The sequence below is a fragment of the Rhinolophus hipposideros genome (assembly GCF_964194185.1).
Source record: "Rhinolophus hipposideros genome assembly, chromosome: 8".
NCBI classification, from domain to species: domain Eukaryota; kingdom Metazoa; phylum Chordata; class Mammalia; order Chiroptera; family Rhinolophidae; genus Rhinolophus; species Rhinolophus hipposideros.
The window spans coordinates 81,220,914-81,239,024 of record NC_138054.1 but is presented as its reverse complement, the minus strand read 5'-3'; the positions used below and the strand labels follow the sequence as shown (position 1 = coordinate 81,239,024).

General features: G+C 48.1%; 1 protein-coding gene across 3 annotated transcripts in view; it reads left to right on the top strand.

Moving 5' to 3' along the window:
- The window catches only part of ALPL (alkaline phosphatase, biomineralization associated), a 55,184-nt gene that overhangs the window by 23,240 nt on the left and 13,833 nt on the right, over positions 1 to 18,111 (top strand). For 2 of the 3 annotated variants that reach the window (XM_081055843.1, XM_081055844.1), the window contains 3 exons: positions 13,104 to 13,268; positions 17,152 to 17,271; positions 17,609 to 17,724. In XM_081055843.1, coding sequence (XP_080911969.1) covers positions 13,208 to 13,268; positions 17,152 to 17,271; positions 17,609 to 17,724 — 297 coding nt within the window. In that variant the 5' untranslated portion in view covers positions 13,104 to 13,207. Of the gene's footprint in view, positions 1 to 4,264; positions 4,526 to 13,103; positions 13,269 to 17,151; positions 17,272 to 17,608; positions 17,725 to 18,111 lie in introns of those variants that run through there. The other variant, XM_081055845.1, reaches the window with a different exon arrangement.

The following is an 18,111-nucleotide window of genomic DNA, read 5'->3' as shown; positions in this document are numbered from 1 at the left end:
AAAAGCTCCCCGCACATCATAGGTGCTCCGTTAAGAGTTTCTCCTCTTCCCTTTTCATGGTGTCCTGTTAATAGCTGCGTCTCCTTGGCCAAGTTACTTAACTGGAAAGTGGGAGTAATGCTAGCACCGACCACTTAGTGTTGTGAGGATTAGGCCAGGGGGGTCCAAACTTTTTTCAACGTTTTCACCAAGGGCCATATGCGGTGAAATACACAAACAGCTGGGCCACTCCCTCGAGGTGAAGGACGTATTGCCTCACCTGGTTTATTTAAGTAAACTAAATATATTTTTGGAATTTGCTGTGGGCCAATTAACAATGGATTGCGGGCCACAGTTGGCCCGCGGGCCGCAGTTTGGACACCCCTGGATTAGACTAATGCATGTGAACCATTTAGAACAGCGCTTGGCACACTCGTTATCACTATTAACAAACATTTATTGAGTGTTTAATACGTGCCAAACCCTGAGCCTTTATCTCATTGTTTGTTGAACTCTCATTCTTACAATAGCACAGGGACAGGCACCCACTGTCATTATCCCCATTGGGCAGGTTAGGAAACTGAGACCCGGAAAGGTGAAATGACTTGCCCAAGGTGAAGAAGCCAGGAAGCCATGGGGGCTCTGCCAAGCTATGCCTCCTTGGTTTCTTGTCTGGGGGTTGGGGCGTAGCTCCTGCCCGGCTGCCTTCCAGGGTCATTGAGAACATCAAATACAACAGCGGCCAGGAGCTTCTGCTGGCTGGAAGGTTCTCTGGGAATGTGAGGAACGCCTTTATCCGTGGACCCAGCTGCAATGCGTGCTATCTCTGGGAACATCAGTATACTCCCTGTTCTGACGTGAGCAGGGCGTTTACAAGATCCCTGCATACGCCACCCAGGGATGCTGCTTGTGCTGGCCAACCACCCAATAGGTTACAAGTTCATGGCCCATTTCCCCACAATCCAGAGCCCGTGTGGGGCTGTCTGTGCATTGGAGGCTTCTTCTCCTGGGGGAGGGCAGCCAGGGCGTGTGGGGCATTGGGGGCGGAAAGTAGGGAGAGCCCTGGTGGTCCCGTGTCCTGTGTGAGGACCAGCTGAAGTAGGGGACTGTAGGGGAGGAGGGGTTGTGCCCTGGTCACTGGTCTGGCCAGGGGTGGAGCCAGGTCTTGAGTCGAAGGTCCTCCCCTCTCCCCATTTCAAGTCCCAGGCGGTTCTGCTGCAGCTCAGGGACTTGAACTCAGTCATTCTTAGATGTGACTCTTGGCCACTCGCACACGGTGTAACCTTGGCAGGTCACCTCACCTCTCTTCTATAAAGTAGGGAAAAGGGGAAGCTCTCCCTCAGGGGGCCGTGAGGCACATACAGTGAAATGACATTTGAGAAGAGTGTGTAGTAAGTATGAGTCAAATAATTCATTTGACTCAGCCATTGTGTAATCCATTCATCTACAAATACATAATATACACATTGCATAGAGAACAAATTTCATTTTCAGGGTGTCCTGCTGCTTTAGGAGTTTATACTTGGCTCTGGGAGACAGAAATATCCACAAGTAATGTTGAATTCTGCCTCATTTACTTACTCGCTGTGTGACCTTGGGCAAGCTACTAACCTCTCTGTGCTTCTGTTTTTGTAAAATGGGAATAATAGTACCTACTTCATAGGTTGTTATGGGGATTAAATGAGTTAATATAGGTAAAATGTTTAGAACAATGCCTGGCACATAGTAAGGGGTATGAAAAGTTTTGCTATTATTAAGAATACAATGACAAAATGTGTAAATAAGGATTTTTCTAGAATAGTTTGTTTGAAATGTTCTCTTCAATTGACCCAAATCACTAATGTCTAGAATTCCAAGACACTAGCATCCAGACTATGCCTCACAGACAGCCTTGTGCTTCCAGTAAAAGCTCCCCACATCCTGGTTAGTGGGGAGACCTATCCTTGCCACTGATGTGCTGTGTGACCCTGGGGAGGTCATGTACCCTCTCTGTGCCTTCCTTATTGTGGATTGTGAGAGCAAGGATGGGACAGCCACATCTCCTGGTACCAGACAAGGTCCTGATGCAGGAGTGCTGAGTGAAGTACCAGAGTATGGGGGGAGGAGGGAAGGGGCCGACTTCTCAGAGAAACACAGTGCATGTGCCGCCCCCCACCTCACTTAGCTTCCAGGTTTGACCCAGAGTGAGGTAGCCTGGGACAGAACATGTCCTATCCATGGGATGGTGGAAGCCTGTGTGCCCAAAGAACAACTATCCCTAACCCTCCTCTGCCTGGATGTTCCCAGCACACCAGGCCTCAGCTGGTGTCTCTGGGGCCATCTGCCTCCCCCACCTCTCTGTTGCCAGCTCTCCTCCCACCAGCTGAATCTTGACTGGCTTTAGTCCTCTGGCCTCAAAGCTGGTTTGTGGCATCAAGACTGTCCAGGCACCCCAGGGAGCCCGGGAAAATCTTTGGCTCCAGAACCCAGCCCCTTGGGGCTTTCGATTCCAGCTCTGCTGTGTGGCTTTGGACAAGTGGCAGACCATCTGAGCTTCAACATGCTCACCTGTAAAATGGGCTGGTGATGAGGCCTGTAAGTGAGATAGAGCATGCATGCAAAGGGTCTGCTCTTGACCAGGCCAAGCTCAGGGAGCAAAGCCCTTCATGGTCAGTCCAGGCCGCCTCTCTCTCTTCCGTCACCAGCTGTCAGTTGCTGCCTTTCTTCCTGATCTTGAAATCCTGTATTCCTGCCTCCTGGCCTTTGCACATTTGGGTCCTCCTGTCAGTAGCAGCCTTCCTCTCTCTTCATCTCAGCGCTTCCAGCCGGGCTGTCCTCCCACCCTCTCCATGGAACCTTCCGGGCTGACTCTGGATGTTCTCTCTCTCCTTCAAGAGGAAAAGAAAACGTCAGAATGCCTGCTGGGTTGTTTTGTCCCATGCAAGTGTGTGTGTGTGTGTGTGTGTGTGTGTGTGTATGTGTGTGTGTGTGACAGAGAAAGAGACAGACATACACATCTGGTCCTCTCAGGAAACAGACCTCCTTGACTGTTACGAGCTGGGACCTCTACCCCTTAATTAAATAACCCCCACCAAGTGGAGGCGCACAGCAGGCAGGTGAGCTTTTGGTTTCTAGAGTCTTAGAGCTAGAAAGACCCCGTGGGGTCCAGGTGAGCAGGTCTGTTGGGGAGTCCAGGGGGGATAGGCTGCCTGATGAGTGGGCAGAGAAGGGTCTGTCCATTCTCAGCTCCAGCCCCTCATCTGCCATACTTACTCATCAGCCCATCCTCCCCTGCCCCGTAATCATAGCTGCTGGCTGACATTCATTGAACACTGACCATGTCCTGGGCTCTGTTTTAAGCCTTTCCATGTATTGACACATATAATCCCTACAATGCCCTATGACTTCTATTAGTCTCTCACTTTGCAGGTGAGAAGCCTGAGGCACAGAGGTGGTGGGGTCACTGGCCCTGAGCTGCTCATCTTGAAATGGGCAGAGGCAGGATTTGAACCCGGAGACCTGGCTCCAGAGTTCGGCCTTACTGCTGCTAAACAGCCTCTGCAGCCACTCACCATCGACCCCACCACCCTTTGGCCCACTTATGGTCATTCCCCACCCAACCAGCACTGCGCCACGCTCTGCCAGCCGAGGGGCTGCCGCCATCAGCAGAGCAAAATCCCTGCTCTCTAGGAGCTCACACCATGGTGAGGAGGTGACCCTGAGCACCAGCCGGGGGGTGTTCTGGGAGCTCGGGAGGAGCTGCAACTGCCGCCTGGGCTGGGGTGCAGGGCAGTCCAGCAGAACTGAGGGCAAGGTAGGATGGTGGGAGGACTTCATCAAGCGGACAGCAGGGAACATTCCACACCAGAGAACGCAGTGTTCAGAGGTCTTGAGGCTGAAGGTGCTCAGGGGACAGCTGGCGTCTCATCAGAGCCTCAAAGACGCAATGGCTTGGCAGCAAGCAGGTTGACACCAAGCCTCCTTAGACACCCCCCACGTCTGTTTTCTGCCAGGATGGGGTGCTGTCAGCAGCTAGAGGTCTGAGCTGTGCTCTATCACCAGCACTGGCCCACTGCCCCCTGGGGAAGTCCCTCCTTGGGTCTGACCTGCAGCCCACTCTGACCACCACACATTCCTTCCTGAGCCTTTCACCCAGAGGCTGCTGCTTCATGGCAGACATAAATAACTTCCCACAGTAAATGAATAAAGTCCCGGCCAGCAAGGCTTGCCAGAGACACTGGACTTGGCTGAGAGAGGGATTCCATGTCCCCTGTCTCTGACCCTGTAGCTGAGACGTTCTTGGGCTGGTCTTTGGTGGTGCTCCCTCCCTGGACAGCTGCTGCAGCCCATTTGGTCTTACAGGAGCCCCCCAACCCCCATCCCATTTCCCCTCGGAGAGCACAGGGAGCACTCCACGTTTCTCTACAGCCTCAGTTTCTTGGAAGAGCCAAGAAGGAAGACCCAGCTGAAAGCTCAGAGAACTGGTTGCCAGCTGGCTCCTGGCTCTGGGCCCATTCTGACTGTTCCCTGGGTGTGTCTATGGGAACTAGGAGCTGGGAGACCCAGGGTAAGTCTTTCTTCTTCTTGGGGCCTCAGTCTTCCCATCTGGGCAATGGGATAACCTCTAAGGTGAAGTTTCCTAGATGAATCTACTCACAGTAGGACTCGCCAGTCTGCCTGGGAGATTCTGACTGAGTAGATCTGGGATGGGGGGGGGGACACGAATTTCTTTGGGGGATTGTTATGTCTCTTTAATTTCTTTTTTAAAATTTGAATACAGTCCCTTCCTTAAACTAAATTCTCCCACCCCATCCTCCCTTAACTCAATTCTCATCAGATCTTCACAACACCTAAAGATACAGGCAGGGTGGGGTTATTGGCCCTCAGGATGAATTTTACATATAGTGTGTGTACTTTTTAGCGCTAGCTCCCAAGTCATAGTAAAGAATGCTTTTATCTCCCCAGAAAGTTCCCTCAGGCACTTTCCAGTCTATACCCCTCCCCAGGTAACCATTTGGGAATAGGACTTTGTCCACAATCACCCCAAGTGATTTCTGTGGTCTGGTATATTTGGGGAAAACTGCTCGAAGGACCCTCCCCAGCCCAGACATTCTAGGATTGTGACCTCTAGACTGGGGGTTCCCTAATGACAAATAACTCCCTTCTGACCCCCCAGGGATGGCTATGAAGCACAGTGACACTCCTTGGGTCTCATTGAATTGTTAGGTTGGGTGGGGGTGGAGCTTTAGAGAGTGTCCAGGCTCGGGGGCTGGGTGGTGCGGGAACACCCCTGTGGCAGAGAAGCCTGGAGCAGGGGTGACCCCTGGGTGGGGCCCTGTGCAGGGCTTGGCTCAGCACCTTCCATCTTTCTGTGTGACCCTGGGTCATCTCCATCACAGCCCCCTGGGCCTCCATTCCCTTATTTTAATCCTCATTAACCACCTGAGAGCTGGATACGGGAAGAGGGACTACCGCATGTAGCTCTCAGGTGGTTAATGAGTATTAAGATAAGGTCAGCTATGTCATAGCACACCGTCGGTGCTCTCCTGAATGGGAGATGGGTGCTGGATGGATAAGACGGTAGGCTCAGAGGTTCAGGGTCTGACCCAACATCCCACAGCTGGGAAGTGCTGGAGCTGGGGCTTGGACCAGGCTTGCTGCTGTGTGACAGCTAACCGAATGACTTCACTGATAAGCCCCAATTTCCCCATAAGTCAGTGGGGCTAAGAAGCCCTACCCTGCCTTGGATTCCTAGGACGTTGTGAGGATCTGATGCAATTCAAGTGAAGGGATTATTGAGAAAGAAAAAGGTTTAATGGAGTAACGTGGTTGGTTTTCCTGTTGTCATGGTGACCTGTGTGGCCTTTCTGGGGACATCCCTTGGCACCGAGAGGGTAAAAGCAGCTCCTCCAATCTTGGTACTTTGTACCATGGGATCTGAGGTGTCCCAGGAGGGCAGAAAGCATGATCGGGAAAGGCCTGGCCTCCCAGGCACACAGCTGCGGTTGCTTCCAGGATTTGTGTGTGTTAAGCGGCTTCACCTCTTTGAGCCTCAGTTTCTGAGTTTTCTGTAAGATGGGAATCATAATCACTGTCCTGACTTTATGAGGTGTTGTCGGAACCCAAGAGAAAATGGAAAAGGGGGAGGGGGCATTTCAGAAGCAGAAAGGGCCCCTCCAGGTAGGCGGCAGCTCGGCTACCTCCAGCCTGTTTCTGACTCTCAGGTGACCACTGGCTTTGGGCCAATGCCAGGCGGAGACTTGACTGAAGCCTCTTTGCTCCTCTGCAGGGCTGCTGCCATCCCAGTTCCCAGGTGATGCAGGGTGGAGCTGGGGTTACAGCTGTGGAGGGTGGCAGAGCTAGGTTCAAACTCTGACGCCACCATCGCACCTCTGAGCTTCTGTTTCCTACATCTGTGAATGGGGATGCTGGTACCTACTTTATGTGGGGCCTGGCATACAGCTGGTGCTCAGTAAAGACAGTTCCTTGTATTCAAGGACATGTGTTCACCTGTCTGGCTCGTTCAGTGCAGACTCAGACTCCTCGGCTTGTAAATGGGGTGGAGCAGCCGCTGGTGGCCCAGGCCAGAGGCTCCTTTTCTGCTGTTCTTTTATCCCACAAGGTGCCAGCACAACGCTGGTACACAGTAGGTGCTTTTTCTACCCTGGCCGGTCAGGAACTTCCAAGAGGACAGAGACTGTGTCTGTCCTGTTCCCTCTGAATCCTTAGTACCTGGAACAGAACCAGGTACACAACAGGCGCTCAGTAAATGTTTGGGAATGAAGAATGAATAAACAAAGGTGCGTGAACAAACATCAGGTGGGGAAGGACTGGGCTGGGGGAGGGGAGCTTATTGGGCTAATCCCCAAAGATTAACCTGGGAATAAAGCCAGGTCACTGGCCACTGACCCAGGGCTTTGGAGCAAGCGTGCAAGGTTAGTGTGGCTGGGCGTGTGCAGGGTCTGGAGGCCGTTCCTAATAGCCCTGTTTGCCCCAAGATGGCCCTCCTGTCTCCCACCCTGGACATGGCCCTCACAGCAGTCCTCAGCCTTCTCTTCCTGTTAATGGTCTTGAGCCTGCTGTGTTTCTTCACCTGCCGCCTGGCCAGGCCGCTCAGGTAGGAGAGCTCACCCTGGCCTGACTCCCTCCTCTGCCAACTCTCCTGCATTAAACTCCTTTGACTTCTGTTTGCTCTTGTGGGATAGTGAAAGGGTGGGGACTAGCCTCTCCTCTCTCCCTCTCTGTAGTGGGGAAACTGAGGCCCAGAGAGGTTGAGTCAGCCTGGGATTGAATTGCGCTTGGCTGTGGACAAGCTAAGAGGCTTTGCTCAGTTTCTAAACTGTAAAACAAGGCTAACAACATTTGTGAGGATTGAGTTCACCGATATACACAGCACAGAGCTGGTACAAGAGTACCCAAGAAACGGTAGTGATTTTACCAGTTCTGTTATTCTGTCATTTGTCCTGAACCTTTTGAGACCCAGCCCAGGGCTGGCTTTTTGCCAAATTCCCTGGGCTCCCGTGCCCTCTGCCCCTGGATGCTGACTCAGTTCTCAGGGCCAAGGCCCAGCCCCTCAGCTCCCTCCCCTGACCTGCCAATAGCTGCTCTTTCTCCGGGGGCTAGAGCCAGCCAGGGCTTCTGCACACTTGTCATGAATAACCAAGGCACGTAACCGGGAGACTGGCAGAGATGATCCGACTGGGAGGTGGGGGTGATGGGATTAGCATGCACCCGGTTGCTCCATTCTGAGCTGGTAGAGCATTGGCAGAGGGTAGTGGGCAGCTGGGGCCCCTGCAGCCCCAGAGTGGGCCCCACAGAGCCCGTCACCCAGGGCTGCCAGAGAACAGCCTTTGAATGGGGGGGTGGGGGCTGAGGAGGGAGACTATGGCTTCTGGAGGGTTTCTTGGATCCCCACCCCCTCTCCTTTTCCAAGTAGAGGCAATGGGAGAAGGTACCTGTCAGTCTCCAGAACAAGCCCATCTCAATGCCACATCCCTGGGGCCAGAATTCAGAACATTCCAGCCATTACCGTGGGATCTTTCATTAAATCAGTATTTACAGAGCTGCTTCCGTGTGCACTGGGTTAGAGATTCAGAGATGGATAAGGTGGTCTTCACTCTCACAAAGCATCAGTCTAACAGAATAGAGATAAACAAATACGCATAATCTTGTAGGGCTGGATGAGACCTTTAGATCTCCTGGGGCACCCTTCACTTTTATTTTTCCTTATTACTTATTTGTTTTGGACCCTAAGTGCAAAGAGTCATATTTCTCAGTGCGTGGTGTAATATCATGAGCTCAGTTCTTCTTTTATTTATTCATTTTCCCCTTCATCCCTGCTCTCTGCTCCCCATGACCAATCCCACCACTCCCCAAAGGTCTTCATGCTAATGTGTTTAATATGTCCTTGAATTTGCATGTGTCCTTGTAAATTATGCTGTGTTCTGTATGTGGGTCTGGCTTACATTTACATACAGAGAACTGCATTTTATTCTTTGCATGCTTCACGCAATCGTGTTTAAGCTCCATCCCTGCTACTGTTTTGACTTCTGGTTTTAATACCACATAGATACTGCCACCACCACGCTTTATTAATTCATTCCCCTAGTTATGTACAGAGAAGTTGCCCAAATTCTTATAAGCCAGTGTTAAGAAAAATATGCCAAAAGTTTGTCCAGTAAGTATGATGGTTTCTGTATGTTTTTGGTACAAAGTCTTCATTAAGTTAAAGAAATTCTTTTCAATTCCTGGTTTTCTGAGGGCTTTTATCATATAGTTGTCTATGTTCCCATTCTCTCTTTCTAGAAGATCTTGTCAAGTTTCATCAAGGCTTTAAATGCCACTTATGTGCCCAGGGTTCTCAAGCGTATACCTCTAGCCAAGACCCCTCTCCCAAATGCCAGATGCGTATATCCAACTGTCCACTTGACCTCTCCATTTCTAAAACACACCTCAAACTCAACGTGTGCAAAACCACTTTTCTTATTTTCCCCACCAAATCTTCTCTGCCTCACACCTGAAAATACCACTCCAAATGTTGAACAACTGAATACTTTTACTCTAAGATCAGGAACAAGACCAGGATGTTCACTTTTGCTTCTCCAATTCATCACGGGGCTATAAGTCCTAGCCAGTGCAATAAGGCAAGAAAAAGAAATAAAAGGCATACTGATTAGCTAGGAAGAATTTAAACTGTCCCTATTTGTCAATGACATGATTGCCTACATAGAAAACGGCAAGGAATCCACATACATAAACACAAAACTCCTAGAACTAATAAGTGAGTTTAGCAAGGTCACAGGATACAAGGTCAAAACGTACAAATCAACTGTATTTCTATGTACTAGCAATGAACCATTTATAATAGTGATATTATAATTGTGCCCCCCCCCAAAGTGAAATACAGCCATATAAATCTAACAAAACACAGAATCTGTATGTTGAAGACTACGAAGAACTAAATGCATGGAGAGATATACTGTGGTCATGATTGGAACACTGAACATTGCAAATATGTAAACACAATACCAATCAAACTATAGTAATAGGGAACAGAGCTGGGGTTGCCAGGATTCTGGATGCAGGCTTCTGTGACTACAAAGAGACAGCACAAGAGACTTTTATGGAGTGGTAGAACCATCTGTATCCTGATGTGGTGGAGGTGACACAAATCTATACACGTGTTACACTTCGGTATGTTCAATCTGCAATTAGGGAATCAGAAGGCTCATCCCTGGGCGGGTCACCAGTGGTAACCCCCTTGCTAATTCTGGAAGCAGCAGTCCTTCGTCAGAGTTCTGCTTTGCTACTTTCTTGCTTGTAATTTTGGGCAAGTCACATCTCCTTTCAATGCTTTGGTTTTCTCATCTACAAAGGACATCGTAAGTCCCTGTCTGTCAACATCATAGGTTATTAGTGAGAAATCATGATGAAAATCTTTTAAAACTGCGATGCGTGGTACACAGGCGTTTTTCATTTTGTCTGTGTGCTTTGCAGATTGTTATAATCTCCCAGAAAGTGGTGTTTGTATTTTATTGAAGTATAACATACGTACCGAAAAGTGTCCGACAGTTTGTTGGGTTTTCAGACTGAACCCACCCAATTAACCAGCACCCAGATCAATCAACAGAACTTTACCAACCTCACAAGTCCCCTGTGCCCCTTTAGTCTCCACACCCCTCAGTGTAGACTTTATCTTATCTTCTACCACCCTTGGCCAGTTTTTACACTTAGTATCATTGGAATTACGCTCTATGCATTCTTGAGTCTGCTTCCTTCACTCAACCTCACCTTTGCAAGATTCATCCATGTTGTTGTGTGGAGCTCTCGATCATTCGTTCTCATTGTTGTGTGGATTTCCATCTTGTGAACCACACAATGTATTCATCCATCCTGCTGAAGACAGACATCATGAAGCCATTATGAACAGGGCTGACATGAATGTACTGATACATGTCTTTTGGTGAACACGTGCGCATTTCTTTTGGAGATAAATGGGTTGGAGGGCATGTGGATGGTGTCAACTCTGGTAGATGCTGCCAGTTTTCCAAAGTGGTTGTACCAATCGACACTCCGCCAGCAGTGAACAGATACTCTTGCCAACACTGGACTTTTCTGCACACGCAGAGGAAGGATTTGGGGTGATTCTTCCCTTTTCCCACCTCCCCCCTTAGAGCCCAAGCTTTCAGCTGATGTAAATATTTACTGTGCCAAGCATTGGAGTACAGACAAACAAGGCAAAGTCCCTGATCTTAGAAGCTGTCAGTGCGGTGAGTGAGACAGATCAGGAAAGAATTATTACTTTCAAAATAGGGAGGTTTGTGCAGTGATTGAAATGGTATGAAGTCCAGAGGTAGTAGATGGTCACGAGGGATCATCCTGGAGCTTCCTGAAAGAAGTGACTTCAGTTTTTAAACTATTTTGAATAATATTTTAATGTATTGATATTATATATCAATTTAGTAACATTTTTAGGATGTTAGGATTTGCTCTAGAAACGTTTGGAAAGTACAGTCGAATTTTTTTAAAAAATCATCTGAAATCCCACCAGTTAAGTGCTACAGATGTTAGGTGTAGGGTATTTCCTTTCGAGTCCCACTCTCCCCTCCCCCACTGCCAAGCTGGGTTTGTAAGGAGCCAGGTGGATGAAGAAGGCAATGGAAAAGCACAAAGCTGTGCAATTGGATGGCATGTCTGGTGAACGCCGGGTGTTTTGTGGGATGTGGTACACGCTAACCCTCACCTCTGGGCACTGGAGTGCAGCATATGTGTTTTTAAGATTGAATCAAGATCACGACTTCCAATGGTAGAGTGGTTTCTTATCTCCCATGAGACTCTAACAGTAGAATGTTGTCCATCACTGCTGTTTCTCATGTGAAAAGTAACATAAACGGAACCACTTCACCGTGGAGTCAGAGCTGTCATCCCAGAGGAACTGCTTTGCATGTCTTAGTTCTCAAACCTTTGGAATGTTAAAACTGGGCAACATAGCCTTTGGACTGGACCTAAAGCAGTCTTGTATCCAAACAACTGTTTACAAAGATAACAGGAAAGCAAATGTTATGACTATGATACCGTGACTGAACCTTAATGATATTCTTTAGATTTAGCATCACTATGTTAGTTTATCTGCACCTATAGAGAAATTTCCTTCCTTAGCTTATCTGCACTCATAGAAATTCCTTCCTTCTATTCATGTAATTGTTTCCCTTCCCTTTCTCATAAATACCCCTTGCCTTCACCTCCTTTACATTATTTGGGTTTCTGCCTGAATCAGTGCTTCCCAGAATTGCAGTTCTTTTTGGATCCCAAATAAATGCTTGTTGCCTCTCACCTTTAATTTTTAGGTTAACACTCACAACTAATGGAATAATCATTTTTATCTCAGTTTTGGTGGAAATAATAACACTATTTTACAGTGAAACTCTTGCCATTTAAAATTCCTCATCTTCCGGTAGCATTTATACACAGCAGGGGCAGTACATTTCTCAGCTGCCAATGGGATTATTACCCCTTGTGAACCAAACAGGATGACCACATTTTAAAAACATTCTTATGCCATTAATACATGCTCATTTTAGTCAATTTGGAAAATTCAAAAAAAATAAAAATGAAAAAGAAGAAATAATCATTCACCATCCTGCTGCCCAGAGAAAGCCACAGTTAACATTTTGGTGTATTTCCTTCCAGTCTATTTGTTTTTTAATAGCATTTTCCAAAAATTATAAAAGTAACATCTCAACACAGAAGAAAATCTGGGAAATGCAGAAAAAACAATCGGAGTCATCTAGACAGTAATATTACTGTCCAGAAATGGCCACCCTTACCAGTGAATCTTTTCCTATATGTCATGCTTATAGTTTTTATATTTCTCACCATAAATCACAAGCTCTAGAAGAGAATGTAGCAAATGTAGGTAGCCCTCTAAGAAAGGGGGAACTCTTTTTTTGTCTCTGATGTTCTTGGGACATGGGATTAAAAGGCTGAAGACTGATGTAGGTCAGTGCTTTTCACGGTGGGGTCCACCAGGCAGCAGGGCCCATTGCTGGGGTGCTTGTTGGAAATGAAATCAGAGCTCTGGGCAAGAGTGGGGATGGGAGTAGATTCTTTTTTTTTTTTTTTAAATTAAAGTTTACTGGGGTGACAATTGTTAGTAAAGTTACATAGAATTCAGGTGTACAATTCTGTGTTACATCTTCTATATATCACATTGTGCTCACCACCCAGAGTCAGTTCTCTCCATCGCCATATATTTGATCCTAGACTCTGTTTTAATAAGCTCTCTTATTAAAGAGATTCTGATGCATGCTACAATGAGAAGCACTTCGCGGGAAGACCAAAATCTGGTGGGTTCTGGGTTTCAGAGGGTTGAAAGTGGGAGTTCACTTGGGAAATGGGAAGGAACACCTTTGGAGCGTGGTGCTCATTTATACTTCTACAACTGTTTGTGTAATGAAGCTTCCAGAGGGAGGGCCACCTCGGTTTGCATCCCAATGGCTAACCTCAGACCTGGTCTAGAATACTCATAGGTGCTCAACAACTACTGAATGAACAGATGAACAAACATGTAAGGGAATGAACAAATGAACTCTGGAGCTGTGCCCTACATATCTTTTTTCTTTTCCTTTTCTTGTTTTCATTTCTAGGATTGGAACATCAGCTAACATCAGCTAACGCTTGACCACAGCCAGCCCACAAACACCGATTGCACCTCTGGGCTCCAGCGAGAGAACAGGTCTTGGAGTGGACCATGATTTCACCACTCTTAGTGCTGGCCATTGGCACCTGCCTTACCACCTCCTTAGTGCCAGGTAGGATTGGGGGGCACAGGAGGAGGGATGGCAAGACCTGGTGCAAGTGGGATAGAACGAGGGTAGTGTGTGTGTTCAGGGTCATAGAACCATCTCCAGTCTTTAAGAGCTGGAAACAAATGTTCAAGATGGGAAATCCCAGCTCCACTGCTGCATATGCTAGTGTTGTAGGTCACTCTTTCACCCTTTGATATGTCCGTGTTCTTTAATTAGGGGTTCTCGTCTCTCCAATAATCTGAAATACAACTTATTCTAGAAACTCTTCCAAGTCTTGGTATGCTAAGCCTTCTGTTGGTTTTGTCTGCCTAACTCATCCAGTAGTTCATTTCCTTGTGGTTCATAATTTTTGCTTGTGAACTCATCTTCCGTAGGAATTTGTTGTGTTTTTTGTTTTCTATATTGGGGACTCATATGGAAGTGTTTCTACAGTGCAGTATTGTATTTGATTTTTCAACTAATTCTACATGACACGTTTTTATGTTAATTTCTCAGTTTGAGGTTCTTATGTTATAAATTCAGACCCCACTTAGACCTGGCTCAAATTTGGAGTTGAGCTCACATTCTTATGACTGCCTTTCTTTCCCCATCCCTTCCATAGATCCAAGGTCAAACATGTACATTAAATCAGCTTCAACCTAGACCTGTATCCAGTCTGACAACCCAAGGGTCCCTTAGCATTAGCTCCTGTCAATCTCTGGTTTTGAATTCCCTCTTAATTTCTGCCTCTTGGGGATATCCCTTCCACCTTTTCTTCCTTTTTCAAGTTAGGACTGTTTTTTATGTTTTTTGTTTGTTTGCTTTTAGTATTTTGGTATCTACAGTTGGAGAGGGGAGCCCTCCTTGGCTAGCTCATTATGTGGCTGGACACCCCCACTTGCCTTCCCTGAGTCTTCATGTCTCCATCTGTTCAGTGGAGACAATAATTAAGACTATCGTGGGGGTGACACAGGACAGTCATAGTATCTGGCAGGGAGTGAGGGCTCTTAGAAAATTGGGGTACAGAGAAGGACTGGCCCTCCCAAGTCACACAGTAAGTCAATAGCAGAGCTGGGAATAGAACCTGAGCTACTGGATTCCCAGGTCATTCCTTCCTTTGTGATGCTGTGGTGCCTTTTGGTGTGTGTCCTTGGAGACCCAAGGTCACTCTAGAACTGAGTCCCTGGAAAGAATGAAAAAGGGACAAAATGAAAAATCTCAAATATTCAGCAACTCTGTTTTTGTATCTGTTTCATTTTAACCATTCTGATGGGTGGTAGTATATTGTGTTTTCTTTCTTTCTTTTTAAGAAAAATTAGGTATAACTTACACTAAAGTACACAAATCTTATATATATAGCTTGATGAGTTTTTACGTATTTTTATATCCATGTACCCACCACCCAGATCAAGAAAGAACATTTCCAGTGATGGAACACCAAAAGCTTCCTGTATCCCTCCCAACCAACCCCACCCCCTACCCCCAGGCCAAAGGAAGTGACTAGGCCTACTCCTGCCACCATAGATGAGTTTTGTCTTTTTGAACTTCGTATAAATGGAATCCTATAGTACATACTGACAAAGTACTCTTTACATAGCATTATATCGTGAGCATTTGTGAGTGTCATTTAATGGTCTCCGACAACAATGGCCTCCAGATACTCAGTTGTGCAAAGCCATTATTGCTTAAATCAGTTCTCTGACCATAAAGTCAGTTTGATATCCTCTAAGCCATTCTGGGGGATAGGCCCTGGGATGACTCTGGTGGAAAAGACAGGGCTCTGCAGGGAGCAAACACAGCAGGGAACTCGGCAAACTGGTAATAGAGCTTTTATGGAGAAGGAGTAACAGATACAGGGCTTGCTGATGTGTGGGGAAGGGCATCTGCCCAGGGCTGGGGGGAGGGCAGGTTGTAGGTGGTCAGGATGGGTGGAAGTTCACCACCACCCGGATGGCACCCAAATGGCCAAAGCCTTGGCACTGTGGTGTGTGTCGAGGAAGGAGATGGGAACCAGCCCTGAGCCAGTGGGACCCCTGATCAAAACCACTGGCCCGGGCACTTTCCCAGGCTTTATCTCATTTAATCCTAAAACTGCCTGTAGGTAGCTATGTTCTTCCCTTTTCCCAAGCATGGAACTTGCCTGTAGACACACAGCTGGCTGGAAGGGCCGAGGCTGTCCACACTCCAGCTGGGGACTCTGCCAGTGGGGTCTGAAATTAGACAGCTTCAGAAGAGAAAGGTGCTGCTGGGGGCTGCCAGGGTGAAGGTGGGGGTTAAAGAATTGAGGGTGGGATAACATGAGGTGAGGCCTTTTGGGAGAGGGGTATAGAGTGTGGGTGAGTCCAAGGCTTGAGATTGAGAACTGCTTCCTTCTTCTCTTTGCCCGTCTGAGACAGGGACATAGCCCCATAGATGTGTTGATTTCCTATTTTTCTTCTGTGGCTCTGATCTCGGGACCCTCAGTTTCATTTTGTAATGTGGAGGAAATAATAGTAGCCACCCCATAGGACTGTGGGAGGTGAAGGAGCTGCTGCTCCATGTGAAGCACCTGGCACTTACCTGGAAACTGTGCTTGTGAGAAAGGAGAGCTGTGCTCTTCATCCACAGCTGTCCTGAAAGGCAGCGGGGCCTGAATTGGGCCAAAGAATGAGGATCATGTCTTTAACTCATGGGCATGCAACGCGGCCTTGGATAAGACCCTCCCACCCCTCCTGGCCTCAGCCTTCCCTTCGATGCAATGGGAGGCCATAGAAAGAGAGTCCCTAGGGAACTTCCATCTCCAGGCTTCTGTACTCTGATTTGAGGGGCCTAAGTACAGAAGATTTGAGGGGCCCAAGTACAGCAGACAGTGGGAAGGACCCTGATCCCCTGGACATAGATCCTGGGCCTTTGCTTAGAAGAACAAGGGGGTCCAGGACTAGCGATAAAATTACTAGGGGGAGAAAGGGGGCGATTTCGATCCTCTGCTGTGGGTTAGGTGTGTCACTTTCCTTATCTAATCCAGTCCTCATAAGACCCTGAGAGGAAGGTACAAACAATCGTATTTGAAGGGGAGGAAACTGAGGCTCAGGGAGGTGACTTGTCCACACTTGGCACAGTGGGGGCTTTAACTGAGGTCTGTCAGACACTACAGCTGTGTTCTTTCCTTTGGAGGACTGACTACTGGATACGTAGGGCGACAAAGAGGGAAGGGAAAGGGAGAGGGAGAGAGAAAAAGAGAGAGAAGAGAGCATTGCTGCTTCCGATTTTATCTCAAGATTAGAAATACAGAACGTGCTCATTTATCCTAACGGGATACTCTGTGGCTACTTTAAATTTGGTACGTTAAACAAAAGGCAAGTCTTTAAACAAAAGACAAGTCTTGCTTTCCATCACTGCTGTTCACATTGTCACGAAGTCAGGTTCCTGCTGAACCTGCTTTAATGAGTAAGCTCAGCAGAGTTTATAATTGATGGCTGATTACGTGTGGGGACCCCTGCAGTTGGAAATAGTTTGTTCCCTTGAACAGCTTAAACATTACCTTCCTAATTGCGCTAGCACAATTCATTTGCTGCCTTAGCAGAATGTGTCTCTACTGGATGGAAGGAAAGAGCCTGGGCTTTGGCGTGAAGCCCAGCTGTGCCAGTGTCTGCCAGTCCTGTGTGTCCTTGGGCGAGTCGCTCGGTGTCTCTGAGCCTTGGTTTCTTCATTCTGAAATATGGAGAGCAGACCCAGGGTCCACAGGCTTGTTTGGAAGATCAGATTGGTGTATGTTTACAGACCACATGACAGCTATCAGAGAGGCAACTACTGTTTTCTCCCCAAGTCCTGGTGCCCTTGGGCATGAGAAGTGGGGGTATCTGTAAGTCTGGGGATGAGAAGCTATCCCTACCACTTGCCAAACAACTTTCCCTCACTGTCTGTACAGAGAAAGAGAAAGACCCGAAGTACTGGAGAGACCAAGCTCAGCAGACCCTGAAATATGCCCTGAGGCTTCAGAATCTCAACACCAATGTGGCTAAGAATGTCATCATGTTCCTGGGAGATGGTGAGGCCTGAGGGATGGGCAGGATGGGGCACCTGGAAAGGGGCCCATGGAGCGAGGCAGAGGTGAAGGGGGGCTGTGTTGAAGAGCCTGGGACCCTGGAGAGCATGTTTAAGAGGATGGAGGTTGGGCAGGCTGTGGACCCAGGAGGTCTGCTGTGCCAGGCAAAGGTATGGGGAGGGAAGAGAGAGAGGCCGCACCATCACATTTACAGAGACATCTTATGGTGCCCACTGCTCAGCCTGCCTTGGCACCAAACTAGAGAGGTATGGGTGCCCGAGAAGGCTGATTTGAGCGGCAGGGAGCCCAAGAGACTGAGGCCTCTCTCTCCCTTCCACAGGGATGGGCGTCTCCACTGTGACGGCTGCCCGCATCCTGAAGGGTCAGCTGCACCACAGCCCCGGGGAGGAGACGAGGCTAGAGATGGACAAGTTCCCCTATGTGGCCCTCTCCAAGGTGAGTCCAGCCCTTATCCCACCGAGCCCAAGCCTCCCACTTCTCAGCTAGACAGCATGCAGGAAAGGGCAGGTGTGTGGGGGCTGCTAGACCTCTCAAGCTACCACAGGCCCTGGTAAGGTGGTCAGCCCTCCGGGGTCTCTGTGGCCCCACTGTGAAATGAGGACAGCTGCAGCTACTTCCCAAGACTTGGAGAGTTTTAGCTCATTGATTTTTTTAAAAAATCTTTTGAAGAATAACATACACAGAGAAAAGTGCACAAGGGCACAGCTTGAATTTTCACACACTGACCATGTTGGTATAATCAGCATCCAGGTGGAGAAATTGAACATGACAGCAGCCAGAGGTCTTCCCAAGTGCCCCTCTGTTCCCCAGCCCCCTGCCTCC